The sequence below is a fragment of the Cherax quadricarinatus genome, chromosome 54 (assembly GCF_038502225.1).
Source record: "Cherax quadricarinatus isolate ZL_2023a chromosome 54, ASM3850222v1, whole genome shotgun sequence".
NCBI classification, from domain to species: Eukaryota; Metazoa; Arthropoda; class Malacostraca; order Decapoda; family Parastacidae; genus Cherax; species Cherax quadricarinatus.
The window spans coordinates 5649095-5666419 of NC_091345.1; the positions used below are offsets into that span (position 1 = coordinate 5649095).

The following is a 17325-nucleotide window of genomic DNA, read 5'->3' on the forward strand; positions in this document are numbered from 1 at the left end:
AGACCTCATACAACACCTCCCCATCGCTCCTCTACTTCTCGGAAGTCCAAAAAATTCCCATTGCTCAAATCTCCTTTAACCCCTCCTTCCCTTCTACCTCCACATTTCCTGCTGCCGCCACATGTGGACTTTTCTAACCCCTCTAGTCCGTAGATACCTTTACCTGCAGATTTCTTGTATCTTTCTCATTACCAATCATGGCCTATTTACAGTGGAATATTCGCGGCCTCAGAGGTAATCAGGGTGAGCTTCAGATGTTGCTCTCCTGGTTTATCCCTGCTGGTGTTTGCTTACAAGAACCAAAATTACACTCCGCTGTTATCCATCTCATCTCGGGCTATGATTTATTGTATTCTTCGGATCCTTTTTCTGATGGAACTTTTAATGAAAGTGCCCTTCTTATATGCACTGATATTCCATACTGTCAGTTATTTGTTCATACTTCACTCCATTACACTGCAGCCCATATCCACTTGAATAAGTGGTATACAATCTGTTCTTCGTATCTCTCTCCTTCTCAGGCATTATCTATCCTAGATGTTACCTTTCTTGTTTCGTCCTTACTGCTACCACTTCTGTTACTTGGCAATTTTAATGCCCACCATTTCCTCTGGGGGGTCTCACTGTGACTCCTGTGGCATTCAGTTAGGCTTTTCTCTCTTCTTGCCCCCTCCATGTTTTAAATAAGGGTACTTCCACCCATTTTGATCCTCATACTCTTACTCTTTCTCTTGCATCGATCTCTCAGTCTGCTCTTCCTCCTCTGCACTAGACTTCACCTGGTCTATCCTCTCGGACTTGCATGACAGCAATCATTTTCCAATCATTCTTACTTCTCCTTCATATTCACCACCTCTTCATAGCCCACGCTGGCAATCTGATCGAGCAAATTAGGACCTTTACTCGCAGTTAACTACTTTTAGTGAGGTTCCTTCTTCGTCCCATTAATGAGCTTTTACACCTATTCTCGACCTCAGTTTTAACCGCAGCTTCTCATTCTACATTCCAAACCTCAGGCAGGCATTCTCAGAAGTGTGTGCCTTGGTGGTCTCCTGCTTGTGCCCGGGCAGTACGTTTGAAATACGCTGCATGGGGCAGGTACCGGTACATTAGAACCACAGAGAGACTTCTTGACTTTAAGCAGAGGTGAGTGGTCACTTGCCATGTCATCCGTGATGCTAAATGCACTTGCTGGCGAGATTGTTTCCACCATCACCTCTGCTTCCTCTGAGTGCAGTCTGGAAACAAGTACATAAACTTTGTAGTACTCTCCCGACCTGGCTCCTGTTCTGTGGGTTGCCAATGTTGATATAGAAAACCCTCTTGACATTGCCATTGAAATTGGTAATCATCTGGTCTGTATTTCTCTAGTGCTCCATCTATGCCCCTCGTTTTTTCCCTCAAAGTCTGCCAGAGAGCTAGCGCCCTTAGACTTTTCTTCTCTCAAAGAAGGAATCTTATAATGTACCTTTTACACTTTTGGAACTGGAGGCAACACACACAGCTTGCCCATCATCAGCTGCTGGGCCTGACGGCATTCATATTCAGATGTTACAACATTTACATTAGTCGTCCCTTGCAGTCCTCTTACGACTAATTTTATTTGGTCACAAGTTCTTCCCCAGCTGTGGAAATCTGCCATAGTTCCCCCTTTCCGCAAACTGGGTACTACGGGACACGATGCCTCCCACTATCATCCCATTGCTCTTACCAGTGCAGTTTGCAAGGTGATGGAATGTCTAGTAAATCGACATTTAATGTGGTATTTAAAGACACACAACAGTCTCTCCAATAGTCAATATGGCTTTCGTATGGGCCGTTCTACAATTGACCCCTTACTATGCTTGGATATGTATGTTTGTATTGCCTTTGCGAATAACCACTCGGTTATTGCCATATTTTTTTACCTTGAGAAGGCATATGACACCACTTGGAGGTATAATATTTGGCCCAAGCCCACTCCCTAGGCCTCCGAGGCAATCTACCATCCTTCTTTAAGAGCTTCCTGACAGACATTTCTGTGTTCGGGTTAATATGTTCTCCCCGGACTTTGTCCAAGCTGAAGGTGTCCCTCAGGGATGTGTTCTGAGCACAACACGTTTTATCCTTGCTATAAATGATTTGGCCTTTCTTCTTCCATCCAATATTTGGTCATCTCTATGTTGATGACTTCGCTATAGCTTGTGCAGCCACTGACTGTCACCTCATTACAGTTTCTCTCCAGCATGTGGTCAACTGTGTTTCCAACTGGGCCACCACGCATGAGTTTGAATTTTCCAGTACTAAAACTCGCCAAATTACTTTCAATAGACTTTGTCATCTCTGATCATCCATTGTTTCTAGGCCATCTGTTTGACTGTAGGTTAACCTAGAAACCTCACATTACCTCTCTGAAGGCAACTTGTCACAGCCGGCTGAACCTTCTTAAAACCCTTGCTCATCTTTCATGGGGAGCTGATCATAGAACTCTCCTTCGCCTACATTCAGCCCTAATTTTATCAAAACTCTATGGTGATCAGATCTATTTGGTGGCCTCTCCTGCTACTCTCTCTAACCTTAATCTCATCCATCACCAGGGATTTCATTTATGCCTTGGTGCTTTTCGCTCTTCACGCTTTTCGCTCTTCACCTGTTGAGTGTCTCTATGCAGAAGCGAATACTCCATCCTTGTCCAATCGCCGTGATGCTCATTGCCTTCGCTATTATGTTCACTCTTGTGATCTCCGCACTCCTTCCATATATAGAATAGTCACTGATGTTAGTAGACATTATTTGTTCGTAGCCCCTGTTTACGCCATCTCTTTTCTCTTTGCCTACATTCACTCTTGTCTTCCCTTCAGTTACCACCTTTCTATGTTCATGTAGCATCTCACTTTTCCCTACCCCCTTGGGAAGTTCCAGCTGTTCATGTCTCTTCTTTCTTACTGCCATGTGTGAAAGCCCAACTGCCTATGGTAGTTTCCCACTCTGTTTTTCTTGACCACTTCCACTCTCATGTTCATGCCACTGCAGTGTATACAGATGGTTCTAAGTCTTCTGACGGTGTCGGATTCGCAGCAGTGTTTCGGGACAGTATCGTGCAAGGGCATTTACTATCCTCGGCTAGCATTTTTACTGTTGAATTGTATGCCATTCTTGCAGCACTTATCCATATTGCATCTATGCCTGTATCACCATTTGTGGTGGTTTCAGACTCCCTTAGTGCTTTACAGGCTATACGAAAATTTTATACACCTCGCCCTCTAGTTCTCCGTATCCAACTTTGGTTACGCCGTATCTCTACCAAGCACAAAGATATCATTTTTTGTTAGGTCCCTGGTCATGTTGATATACAGGGCAATGAACAGGCAGACACTGCTGCGCAGTCAGCAGTACATGACTTCCCAGTATCATATAGAGGTGTTCCATTCACGGACTATTTTGCTGTAATTGCTACCCACCTTCGCACCCATTGGCAACAACACTGGTGTGATCTGCTCTATAACAAACTTCATCCTATTAAACCGAGTATAGGTTACTGGCCATCTTCTTGTCATCAGCATCAATGTTGGGAGACTACTCTCTCCCGTCTTAGCATCAGCCACATTTGTCTTACTCACGGGTATCTCATGGAAAGGTGCCTTGTTCCTCTCTGAGATAATTGTCAGGTGGTTCCAGTATCTGTTAGCCAGATTCTGTTGGACTGCCCACTATCAACGAGCACGCAGAATTTACCCACGTCGTCGTCTCCCCTCTGCTGCTCTTTCTTTACCTTCCCTTCTTGCTGAAGGACCCTCCTTTAATCTGGACTCTCTCACTGACTTTTTGACAGCAACTGATTTACTCCACAAACTCTGATGATGATACTTTTAGCACTCCCCTCAGTCCTTTCTACCTCAGTCTCTTGCTACCCTCTACCCCTGCACTATCCCCACTGTACTCCATAACCTATTAATCATCCCTCTCCCTCTTGCTACCTGATACCCTCACATCCTTCCCTTCCCTGCCCTGCAGTGCTGTATAACCCTTGTGGTTTAGCACTTCTTTCTGATTATAATAATTAAAATACAAAGAAGGGAAGTAACCCCAGATAGGGCTTTGATACCTGAAGTCCTTAATAAACTCTCCTCTCTATCTTCCATAAGCCAACAACAGTCATCAATAAAGGTATGTAATACTGATTTAATTGTTCATGTATTTATTTCTCTTAGTTCTCATTGCTTTGTGTATGTAAAACTATAATCTCTAAAAAATGCATTTTTTGTGAATATTTTTGGGTGTCTGGAACAGATTAATTGTATTTACATCAATTCTTATAGGAATAATTATTTTGGTCATCGGCCATTTCAGATTTAGGCCGGCCTTCTGGAATGAATTACTGCCGATAGCCAAGGGTCCACTGTACACATAAATAGCAAATCACGTGAACCACAAATAGTGTGTTAATCTCAGTCCTCCTCTTTGCAGTATATACATCGTGGTGTACTCCTTCTTGCTGGCATATGTAAGCTCCATGTCCTTGGTGGGTCATAACCAACCAGTCGCCTTCCTTGCCATCCTTGTCATCTTCTTAGCACTCTTCGTCTTTACGCCAATCATCTGGTTTCTGGAGAGCCTCCTGTGCTGGAGGCCTCAGGACTTCAGGAATACTGACAATAGCATGATGCGCGAAGTCGCTTTTTCGACTCCCATCATGACTCCTGTATTTGTGTAGTTTCGACTTACCATAACATGGTGCTCATTCTTATAGCCTTGACCTACCATAATGCAGGGCTCAATCTTATAGGTACGCCGGGTCACCACCTGGAAAAGACCCGGGCCGAGACAAGACCAGCGAACCTACTACAATGTATAGCCTCAACCTCTAGTAACCCACTGATAAGGGCTTACTGCTCTTATTGTCAATGGAATATCAACTTACCTAGGGATGATAAGTTATTTGGATTATGTAAAGATTCGCTCTCCTTCCAAGGAAAATATTTACTCACGTTATAAAATGTTTTTACATGTGCTAGGTATTAACCCTTAAACTGTCCGAACATAGAGGTACGTTTTTTTTTTTTTTTTTTACATGCTTTCAAATGGAGAAAATCAAGGTCGGACCGCTATGCGCAAAAATGTAGATCTATGTTTGGACAGCTGAAGGGTTAATTTTGCAGCAAAACGGACATACTTTACCTAACAGGTAAAGAAATTTCCATAGCTCTGGAGGCGAAACTTTAACCCCCAGCTCTTTCTACACCATTATCAAGTCAGTTTTAACTTAATAATGCTCCAGGATGAAACAAGTGTTGCCTGAAGTTTCTTCTCCAAAGTGTAGATATTCTTGCAGTCACAGTACTGTACCAAGCACAGTATTGTACCAACCACGGTATTGCTAACAGCTTATTTTTTAAAGGTGGAGCGACTCATTACGTAATATATTATTGTATGTCATATTAATGTTTTTGTCTAGATTTCACAGAATATAATGGAATTACAGTAGGTTAGTATGCTAATATTACAAGGTGTATATTGGCCATAGCCTGGCAGTAAACATGAGGTTTTCACGTGAGCTTTTCTCAAGATACAATTCTGACCCTTCCTGAAAAGAAACACTTAAAACAATCTTAATAAATTTTGACATTAGGAAAAACTTCAGATTCATTTGACTCATGTGGATAGTCTCTCTTACCAATTTTAAGTCTGTAAAACTAGCATATTATTATTATAATCAAGGGGGAAGCGCTAAACCCGGAGGATTATACAGCGCCTGGGGGAGGGGATGTGGAAGGCATTCAGGCTTAATTCGGGGAACTGGAGCACAGATCCAATTCCCTAAATCAAGAGCCCCTCACCAACATCAAGGAACCTTCCTTGAGGGGAAAACTAGCATAATAAAGCACATTGCTGTAATTAAAAATTATTTTCACCTATTCTAAAGAATTGTACAGTATATATATTTGACGATAAAAAGTCACTAATGCATATATTATTTAGTATAAGTGGGGCGACCAATAAGCACATGACCCACTGCAGAACCATCTAAATATTATATATTAACCAGTTAAAATGCACAGTTTTTATGATGTGGCTCGCCTTACAAGCGAGCAGGAACACAAGCCAATTCTAGCGTTAATCTCTCTCTCTCTTTCCACAGTCTAGGAGGTACAGTATTACCCTTCCTCAGCTTATTTCAAATCCTAGGCACATAAAAGGTACACTAGTCACTGAAGGAAGGTTAATGTCAAGAGAACCCTCCTCAAGAAAGTTAGGCATTTCAGGTGATTATATATACATGTATATATATATATATGTGTGTGTGTGTGTATGTGTGCATGCATGTGTGCATATTCACATGCAGAACAACCACTGTGAAAAAATAGTGGAATTCCAAGTGCTTTTTTATTGACCTAAGAAAAGCTTTTGACAGTAGACCATGGCATCCTGCTCCACAAACCTGACCATTATGGTATAAGAGGCCATGCACTTGCATATTTCAAATCCTACCTTACTAATAGGTATCAGTATGTCACCATTAAAGACACAACCTCATCAACATGGCCACTTGATACTGGAGTGCCACGTGCCACAGGGAAGTGTCCTTGGTCCCCTGCTCTTCCTCTTATACATCAATGATCTTCCCAATGTCTCACAACACCTGAAACCCATTCTCTTTGCTGATGACATGATTTGTCATCTCCCACCCAAATCTTGCCACACTCAATGCCATTGTTAATGAGGAGCTACTTAAAATATCTACTTGGATGACAGCCAACAAACTTACACTTAACACTGACAAAATCTTTTATATTATGTTTGGTAACAGAGCAGGTGTTGCACAACTTAAGATTGACAACACTCTTATTGCCAAACATAATGAGGGCAAATTCCTAGGCCTACACCTCGACAGCAACCTGAATTTCAGCACCCATACCCAACACATAACAAAATAAGTATCCAAAACAGTTGGGATCCTCTCCAAGATACATTACTACATGTCACAATCAGCCCTACTCACACTATACTATTCACTCGTCTATCCCTACCTCACCTATGCTATTTGTGCCTGGGGATCAACAGCAGCAACACACCTAAAGCCAATAACCCAACAAAAAGCCGCAGTAAGAATAATCACACAATCCAATCCCAGGCAACACCCCATCCCTCCACTCTTCAAAGATCTAAACTTACTGTACAGAACAGCCACACTTACTACTGTGCGACCTACATTTACAGAACCTTAAATTCCAATATTAACCCAGAACTAAAACATTTTCTTTATAGTTGACAGGACCCACAGGCACAACACCAGGCACAAAAAATCTCTATGACATTCCCCATGTCCAGCTAAACCTATACAAAAATTCAATGTACATAAAAGGACCTAAAATCTGGAACACCCTACCTGAAAACTCTAATCTGATCTCCCTGATACACCCCACCATCAACTAACTACATAACCACCTATTCTCTTGTATCATACACACAGGAAAATCAACCTAGACCAACTTTTGATATCTGTGATTCCCCACAATTTACACTTACACTCACCCAATTGACTGTAAACATAGAAATATGTAATAAAACTATTACCGAATGAATCTTAAACTAGTCATAAGTTTGCCCGAGATACTCCAATAGAAACTATGTATCGTATCAAGACAAAACCATTCACATTGCTAAATTTACAAAATGTAATGCAGTTACCTAGCCTTAATATCAACATGCTCCATAATCTGTACCAATATAGAGTTTGAATTAATCTTAGTGTGCCTGAAATGCCTAGTCATGTTAGACGTGATAGTGGCCCCCTCTGTAATAAGTATTTTATAATATGTAAACCACACATTGTAACCAATATCCTATAATATGTAAACTGCGCTTTGTAATCTGACAGAGAATAAACTTGATTGATTGGTTTCTCACATTATCAACTTGATAATGTGAGCAATCACAAAAGTGCTTGGAATTTCACTGTTTTTCAGTGGTGATATCACCTGTTTACTGTGATTATATTGCACACCATGGGAAAGTGGAACAGAATTCTTCCTCCGTAAGCCATGCATGTCATAAGAGGCGACTAAAATGATGGGAGCAAGGGACTTGTAACCCCTTCTCCTGTATACATTACTAAAGTTAGAAAGAGAAACTTTTTTTTTCTTTTTGGGTCACCCTACCTTGGTGGGATATGGCCGGTTTGTTGAAAGAATAAATATATATATTACAGGTACCATCCGACTTACGACCGAGTTTGGTTTTGACCAACCGGTCGTAAGTCGAAATGGACATAAGTCGAACCTTACTACTGAATATCAACACCGCATTTTTGTAATGACTTTATTTTACTGTCTTTTTTTTGGTATTTCATTTTTTACTTTACTTTTTATGCTGTTAGTACTGTATTTTATACAGTAAGGTTTGGGGTAAACACTGTGTACAACACAAACAGTTGTTTATTTCCCAGAAATTTGGCATACAAAACACGGTCGTAAGTCGAATGGTCATACGTCGAGCAGGTCGTAAGTCGAATGGTCATACGTCGAGCAGGTCGTAAGTCGGATGGTAGGTGTATATATATATGTATGTATATATATATGTATATATATATGTATATATATATGTATATATATATGTATATATATTCTAGGTAGTAGGTTGGTAGACAGCAACCGCCCAGGGAGGTACTACCGTCCTGCCAAGCGAGTGTAAAACAAAAGTCTGTAATTGTTTTACATGATGGTAGGATTGCTGGTGTCCATTATTCTGTCTCATGAACATGCAAGGTTTTAGGTACATCTTGCTACTTCTACTTACACTTAGGTCACACTACACATACATGTACAAGCATATATATACACACCCCTCTGGGTTTTCTTACTAGTTCTTGTTCTTGTTTATTTCCTCTTACCTTCATGGGGAAGTGGATCAGAATTCTTCCTCCGTAAGCCATGCGTGTTGTAAGAGGCAACTAAAATGCCAGGAGCAAGGGGCTAGTAACCCCGTCTCCTGTATATATTACTAAATGTAAAAGGAGAAACTTTCGTTTTTCCTTTTGGGCCACCCCGCCTCGGTGGCGTGTTAGATAGGAGTGAATGGAGACGAATGATACTTGGGACCTAACGATCTGTTGGAGTGTGAGCAGGGTAATATTTAGTGAAGGGATTCAGGGAAACCGGTTACTTTCATATAGTCGGACTTGAGTCCTGGAAATGGGAAGTACAATGCCTGCACTTTAAAGGAGGGGTTTGGGATATTGGCAGTTTGGAGGGATATGTTGTGTATCTTTATACGTATATGCTTCTAAACTGTTGTATTCTGAGCACCTCTGCAAAAGCAGTGATAATGTGTGAGTGTGGCGAAAGTGTTGAATGATGATGAAAGTATTTTCTTTTTGGGGATTTTCTTTCTTTTTTGGGTCACCCTGCCTCGGTGGGAGACGGCCAACTTGTTGGAAAAAATATATATTTATATATATATATATATATATATATATATATATATATATATATATATATATATATATATATATATATGCAAAACAACCACTCTGAAAGAATAGAGAAATTCCAAGCGCTTTCGTGACTACTCACATTATCAAGGAACTATGAAAGTGAAGCATCCAAGGAAGCTATATAAGGGGTCCGGCCAGCACCTCACTATCAGATCCCACAACGGTTAAACACGTGACGCGCGGCGAGCCAACTTAGATAAGTCCTTTGCACAACTCACCCCCAAGCTATTTATTTGTCCAGTGTATTATTAAATTCTTCCCAAATTCTATTAATTATAAATGGATCTAATTTATATAAACCAAAGGAAATATTCATATTATTGTCAAAACTGCTTTTTATGAAACAAGATTCAATTATATTCCTGTCGACCATGGACTTGCTTGATACTACTTTCTCAACTTTTTGAAAATCAATTGGATGGTTAAAATCTCTTACATGAATAAATAGAGCATTGGAATCTTGTCCAGTTCTAATGCTATATTTATGTTGTTTTAATCTTAGTTCGAGATTTTTACCAGTTTGACTGTAATAAACTTTATCGCGTGCGTGAGCGTGTTAGATAGGAGTGAATGGAGACGAATGGTGCTTGGGACCTGACGATCTGTTGGAGTGTGAGCAGGGTAATATTTAGTGAAGGGATTCAGGGAAACCGGTTATTTTCATATAGTCGGACTTGAGTCCTGGAAATGGGAAGTACAATGCCTGCACTTTAAAGGAGGGGTTTGGGATATTGGCAGTTTGGAGGGATATGTTGTGTATCTTTATATGTGTATGCTTCTAGACTGTTGTATTCTGAGCACCTCTGCAAAAACAGTGATAATGTGCGAGTGTGGTGAAAGTGTTGAATGATGATGAAAGTATTTTCTTTTTGGGGATTTTCTTTATTTTTTGGGGTCACCCTGCCTCGGTGGGAGACGGCCGACTTGTTGAAAAAAATATATATATATTTTTTTTTTTTTTTTTTAAAAAAGTCGGCCGTCTCCCACCGAGGCAGGGTGACCCAAAAAAGAAAGAAAATCCCCAAAAAGAAAATACTTTCCTCATCATTCAACACTTTCGCCACACTCACACATTATCACTGCTTTTGCAGAAGTGCTCAGAATACAACAGCTTAGAAGCATATACGTATAAAGATACACAACATATCCCTCCAAACTGCCAATATCCCAAACCCCTCCTTTAAAGTGCAGGCATTGTACTTCCCATTTCCAGGACTCAAGGCCGACTATATGAACATAACCGGTTTCCCTGAATCCCTTCACTAAATATTACCCTGCTCACACTCCAACAGATCGTCAGGTCCCAAGTATCATTCGCCTCCATTCACTCCTAACACGCTCATGCACGCTTGCTGGAAGTCCAAGCCCCTAGCCCACAAAACCTCCTTTACCCCCTCTTTCCAACCCTTTCGAGGACGACCCCTACCCCTCCTTCCTTCCCCAATAGATTTATATGCTTTCCATGTCATTCTACTTTGATCCATTCTCTCTAAATGACCAAACCACCTCAACAACCCCTCTTCTGCCCTCTGACTAATGCTTTTATTAACTCCACACCTTCTCCTAATTTCCACACTCAGAATTTTCTGCATAATATTTACACCACACATTGCCCTTAGACAGGACATCTCCACTGCCTCCAACCGTCTCCTCGCTGCTGCATTTACCACCCAAGCTTCACATCCATATAAGAGTGTTGGTACTACTATACTTTCATACATTCCCTTCTTTGCCTCCATAGATAACGTTTTTTGACTCCACATATACCTCAACGCACCACTCGCCTTTTTTCCCTCATCAGTTCTATGATTAACCTCATCCTTCATAAATCCATCCGCCGACACGTCAACTCCCAAGTATCTGAAAACATTCACTTCTAACATACTCCTCCTCCCCAATTTGATATCCAATTTTTCTTTATCTAAAACATTTGATACCCTCATCACCTTACTCTTTTCTATGTTCACTTTCAACTTTCTACCTTTACACACATTCTCAAACTCATCCACTAACCTTTGCAATTTTTCTTTAGAATCTCCCATAAGCACAGTATCATCAGCAAAAAGTAACTGTGTCAATTCCCATTTTGAATTTGATTCCCCATAATTTAATCCCACCCCTCTCCCGAACACCCTAGCATTTACTTCTTTTACAACCCCATCTATAAATATATTAAACAACCATGGTGACATTACACATCCCTGTCTAAGACCTACTTTTACCGGGAAGTATTCTCCCTCTCTTCTACACACCCTAACCTGAGCCTCACTATCCTCATAAAAGCTCTTTACAGCATTTAGTAACTTACCACCTATTCCATATACTTGCAACATCTGCCACATTGCTCCTCTATCCACTCTATCATATGCCTTTTCTAAATCCATAAATGCAATAAAAACTTCCCTACCTTTATCTAAATACTGTTCACATATATGCTTCAATGTAAACACTTGATCTACACATCTCCTACCCACTCTGAAGCCTCCCTGCTCATCCGCAATCCTACATTCTGTCTTACCTCTAATTCTTTCAATTATAACCCTACCATATACTTTTCCTGGTATACTCAGTAAACTTATTCCTCTATAATTTTTACAATCTCTTTTGTCCCCTTTCCCTTTATATAAAGGGACTATACATGCTCTCCGCCAATCCCTAGGTACCTTCCCCTCTTTCATACATTTATTAAACAAAAGTACCAACCACTCCAACACTATATCCCCCCCTGCTTTTAACATTTCTGTCATGATCCCATCAGTTCCAGCTGCTTTACCCCCTTTCATTCTACGTAATGCCTCACATATCTCCACCACACTTACATTCTGCTCTTCTTCACTCCTAAAAGATGGTATACCTCCCTGGCCAGTGCATGAAATTACCACCTCCCTTTCTTCCTCAACATTTAAAAGTTCCTCAAAATATTCTCGCCATCTACCTAATACCTCCCTCTCCCCATCTACTAACTCCCCTACTCTGTTTTTAACTGACAAATCCATACTTTCCCTAGGCTTTCTTAGCTTGTTTAACTCACTCCAAATTTTTTTTCTTATTTTCATTAAAATTTCTTGACAGTGCCTCTCCCACTCTATCATCTGCTCTCCTTTTGCACTCTCTCACCACTCTCTTCACCTTTCTTTTACTCTCCATATATTCTGCTTTTATTATAACACTTCTGCTTTGTAAAAACCTCTCATAAGCTAACTTTTTCTCTTTTATCACACCCTTTACTTCATCATTCCACCAATCACTCCTCTTTCCTCCTGCCCCCACCCTCCTATAACCACAAACTTCTGCCCCACATTCTAATACTGCATTTTTAAAACTATTCCAACCCTCTTCAACCCCCCCACTACTCATCTTTGCACTAGCCCACCTTTCTGCCAACAGTCGCTTATATCTCGCCCGAACTTCCTCCTCCCTTAGTTTATACACTTTCACCTCCCTCTTACTTGTTGTTGCCACCTTTCTCTTTTCCCATCTACCTCTTACTCTAACTGTAGCTACAACTAAATAATGATCCGATATATCAGTTGCCCCTCTATAAACATGTACATCCTGGAGCCTACCAATCAACCTTTTATCCACCAATACATAATCTAACAAAATACTTTCATTACGTGCTACATCATACCTTGTATATTTATTTATCCTCTTTTTTATAAAATATGTATTACTTATTACCAAATTTCTTTCTACACATAGCTCAATTAAAGGCTCCCCATTTACATTTACCCCTGGCATCCCAAATTTACCTACTACTCCCTCTATAACATTTTTACCCACTTTAGCATTGAAATCCCCAACCACCATTACTCTCACACTTGATTCAAAACTCCCCACGCATTCACTCAACATTTCCCAGAATCTCTCTCTCTCTCCTCTACACTTCTCTCTTCTCCAGGTGCATACACGCTTACTATAACCCACTTTTCACATCCAATCTTTATTTTACTCCACATAATCCTTGAATTTATACATTTGTAGTCCCTCTTTTCCTGCCATAGCTTATCCTTCAACATTATTGCTACTCCTTTAGCTCTAACTCTATTTGAAACCCCTGACCTAATCCCATTTATTCCTCTCCATTGAAACTCTCCCACCCCCTTCAGCTTTGTTTCACTTAAAGACAGAACGTCCAGTTTCTTCTCATTCATAACATCCACAATCATCTCTTTCTTATCATTTGAACATAAGAACATAAGAAAGGAGGAACACTGCAGGAGGCCTGCTGGCCCATACTAGGCAGGTCCTTTACAATTCATCCCACTAACAAAACATTTACCCAACCCAATTTTCAATGCTACCCAAGAAATAAGCTCTGATGTGAAAGTCCCACTCAAATCCAACCCTTCCCACTCATGTACTTATCCAACCTAGATTTGAAACTACCCAAAGTCCTAGCCTCAATAACCCAACTAGGTAGACTGTTCCACTCATCAACTACCCTATTTCCAAACCAATACTTTCCTATGTCCTTTCTAAATCTAAACTTATCTAATTTAAATCCATTACTGCGGGTTCTCTCTTGGAGAGACATCCTCAAGACCTTATTAATATCCCCTTTATTAATACCTATCTTCCACTTATACACTTCGATCAGGTCTCCCCTCATTCTTCGTCTAACAAGTGAATGTAACTTAAGAGTCTTCAATCTTTCTTCATAAGGAAGATTTCTGATGCTATGTATTAATTTAGTCATCCTACGCTGAATGTTTTCTAACGAATTTATGTCCATTTTGTAATACGGAGACCAGAACTGAGCTGCATAATCAAGGTGAGGCCTTACTAATGATGTATAAAGCTGCAGTATGACCTCTGGACTTCTGTTGCTTACACTTCTTGATATAAATCCCAGTAATCTATTTGCCTTATTACGTACGCTTAGGCATTGCTGTCTTGGTTTAAGGTTGCTGCTCACCATAACCCCCAAGTCCTTTTCGCAATCTGTATGGCTAAGTTCTACATCATTTAATTTATAAGTACTAGGGTTATGGGCACTCCCAAGCTTCAGAACCTTGCACTTATCTACATTGAACTGCATCTGCCACTTTTCTGACCAAGAATAGAGTTTGTTTAAGTCCTCCTGAAGTTCCCTAACATCTACGTTTGAATCAATTATCCTACCTATCTTTGTGTCATCGGCGAATTTGCTCATATCACTAGTAATTCCCTCATCAAGATCATTGATATATATTATAAACAACAACGGGCCCAAGACTGATCCCTGTGGAACGCCACTTGTTACAGATCCCCACTCGGATTTAACCCCATTTATGGACACTCTCTGCTTCCTGTCAGTGAGCCATGACTCGATCCACGAGAGCACTTTTCCCCCAATGCCATGGGCTGCCACTTTCTTTAACAGTCTATGGTGCGGAACTCTATCAAAAGCCTTACTAAAATCTAAGTAAATAATATCAAATTCTTTATTGTGGTCAACAGCCTCAAAAGCTTTACTGAAGAAAGTTAATAAATTAGTTAGACAAGACCGGCCTCTTGTGAATCCATGCTGAGTATCATTAATCAAGCTATGCTTATCGAGATGGCTTCTTATAATCTCAGCTATAATTGACTCTAGTAATTTGCCTACAATTGAGGTCAGGCTTATTGGGCGGTAATTTGACGGTAACGACTTGTCCCCTGTTTTAAAAATAGGAGTTACATTAGCCATCTTCCACATATCAGACACTACACCTGTTTGAAGAGATAAATTAAAAATATTAGTTAATGGTTCACAGAGTTCCATTTTGCATTCCTTAAGAACCCTTGAAAAAACCTCATCAGGACCCGGCGACTTATTTTGCTTCAGTCTGTCTATCTGCCTCACAACCATCTCACTAGTGACTGTGATGTTACATAATTTATCTTCTTCTAGCCCACTGTAAAAATTAATTACTGGAATATTGTTAGTGTCTTCCTGTGTAAAAACTGAGAGAAAATAATTATTTAAAATCAAGCACATTTCATTCTCATTGTCAGTAAGGTGCCCATAGTTATTTTTAAGGGGACCTATCTTATCTCTAACTTTTGTTCTATAGACCTGGAAAAAACTTTTTGGGTTAGTTTTAGAATCCCTAGCAACTTTAATTTCATAGTCCCTTTTAGCTTTTCTTATCCCCTTTTTAATGTCCCTCTTAATGTCAATATACTGATTCATAAGATGACCCTCACCTCTTTTGATACGCCTATAAATTCCTTTCTTATGCCCTAGTAGATATTTGAGCCTATTATTCATCCATTTTGGGTCATTTCTATTTGATCTAATTTCTTTATATGGGATAAACGCTCTTTGAGCAGCATGTATAGTGTTCAGAAAACTGTCATATTGATAGCTCTCTTCGTTACCCCAGTCAACAGATGATAAGTGTTCTTTAAGCCCATCGTAATCTGCTAAGCGAAAATCTGGGACTGTTACTGAGTTATCGCTACTATCGTACTTCCATTCAATGCTAAATGTAATTGATTTGTGGTCGCTAGCACCCAGTTCCTCTGAAATTTCTAAATTATTAACAAGGGATTCATTGTTTGCCATAACTAAGTCAAGCAGGTTATTTCCCCTTGTAGGTTCTGTCACAAACTGCTTCAAAAAACAATCCTGAAATACTTCTAAGAAGTCGTACGATTCTAAATTCCCAGTCAAGAAATTCCAATCAACATGACTAAAGTTAAAGTCTCCTAGAATTACTACATTATCGTGCCTTGTGGCCTTAACAATTTCCTCCCATAGTAGTTTCCCTTGGTCCCTATCTAAGTTAGGGGGACGGTATATCACTCCTAAAATCAGTTTTTCATGCCCCTCTGAAAATTCTATCCAAACAGACTCTGTATGTGTTACTTCAGACTTAATACCCGTTTTTATGCAACAGTTCAAGCGATCTCGGACGTACAATGCCACCCCACCCCCCCTCCCAATACTTCTATCTTCTTGGAACAATTTAAAACCCTGAATATGACATTCCGCAGGCATGTCCCGACTTTTTGAATTAAACCACGTCTCAGTTAAGGCAAATACATCAATGTTACCTACACTAGCAACTAATCTCAACTCGTCCATCTTATTCCTAGCACTACGGCAATTAGCATAATAAACATTGAAAGACTCTCCTTTCTCTTTACCCTTCCTGCTCATTTCTATTTTTCTACTAAACCTATTACCGTCTTTATCACCCAAGGTCCCTGGCTTTTCAATATCTATCTCGTTCTTATTATTACTAGTTCCCCTAGAACTCGTAATATTACTACACTGGGACTTCACTGTTTTCCTGCCAAAACCCATACCACTAACTATTCCTAGTTTAAAGTCCTAACTGCTCCCTCCACTGCAGTTGCCAGTGCTCCCACCCCACACCTAGATAAGTGAACCCCATCCCTAGCATACATGTCATTTCTGCCATAGAAGAGGTCCCAGTTGTCAATGAATGTTACCGCATTTTCCTTACAGTATTTGTCCAGCCAGCAATTGACGCCAATTGCCCTGGACAACCATTCACTTCCAACTCCCCTCCTTGGCAAAATACCACATATGAGAGGGTTCCCACCCTTACTTCTAATTATTTCTATTGCTGACCTATACCTGCTAATCAGGTCCTCACTCCTACGTCTGCCAACATCGTTGCCTCCAGCACTGAGACAGATAATAGGATTGCTCCCATTACCTCTCATGATGTCATCCAGACGGCTAACAATATCCTCCATCCCAGCCCCAGGAAAGCAAACTCTCTGTCTCCTACTCCTGTCCTTCAAGCAGAACGCCCTATCCATATACCTAACTTGGCTATCCCCAACAACAACAATATTCTTACCTTCCTTAATGTCTTTCGTCGTGTCGTTCCCAGTAGTCAACTCACATTCGT

At 40.3% G+C, this 17325-nt stretch overlaps 1 protein-coding gene across 1 annotated transcript in view; it reads left to right on the plus strand.

Moving 5' to 3' along the window:
- The window catches only part of LOC128699136 (uncharacterized), a 31546-nt gene extending 23616 nt beyond the window's left edge, over window positions 1-7930 (plus strand). Inside the window, exon 2 of the mRNA XM_053791678.2 lies at window positions 4447-7930. Coding sequence (XP_053647653.2) covers window positions 4447-4693 — 247 coding nt within the window. The 3' untranslated portion in view covers window positions 4694-7930. The remainder of the gene's footprint in view (window positions 1-4446) is intronic.
- Window positions 7931-17325: the final 9395 nt, after the last annotated feature.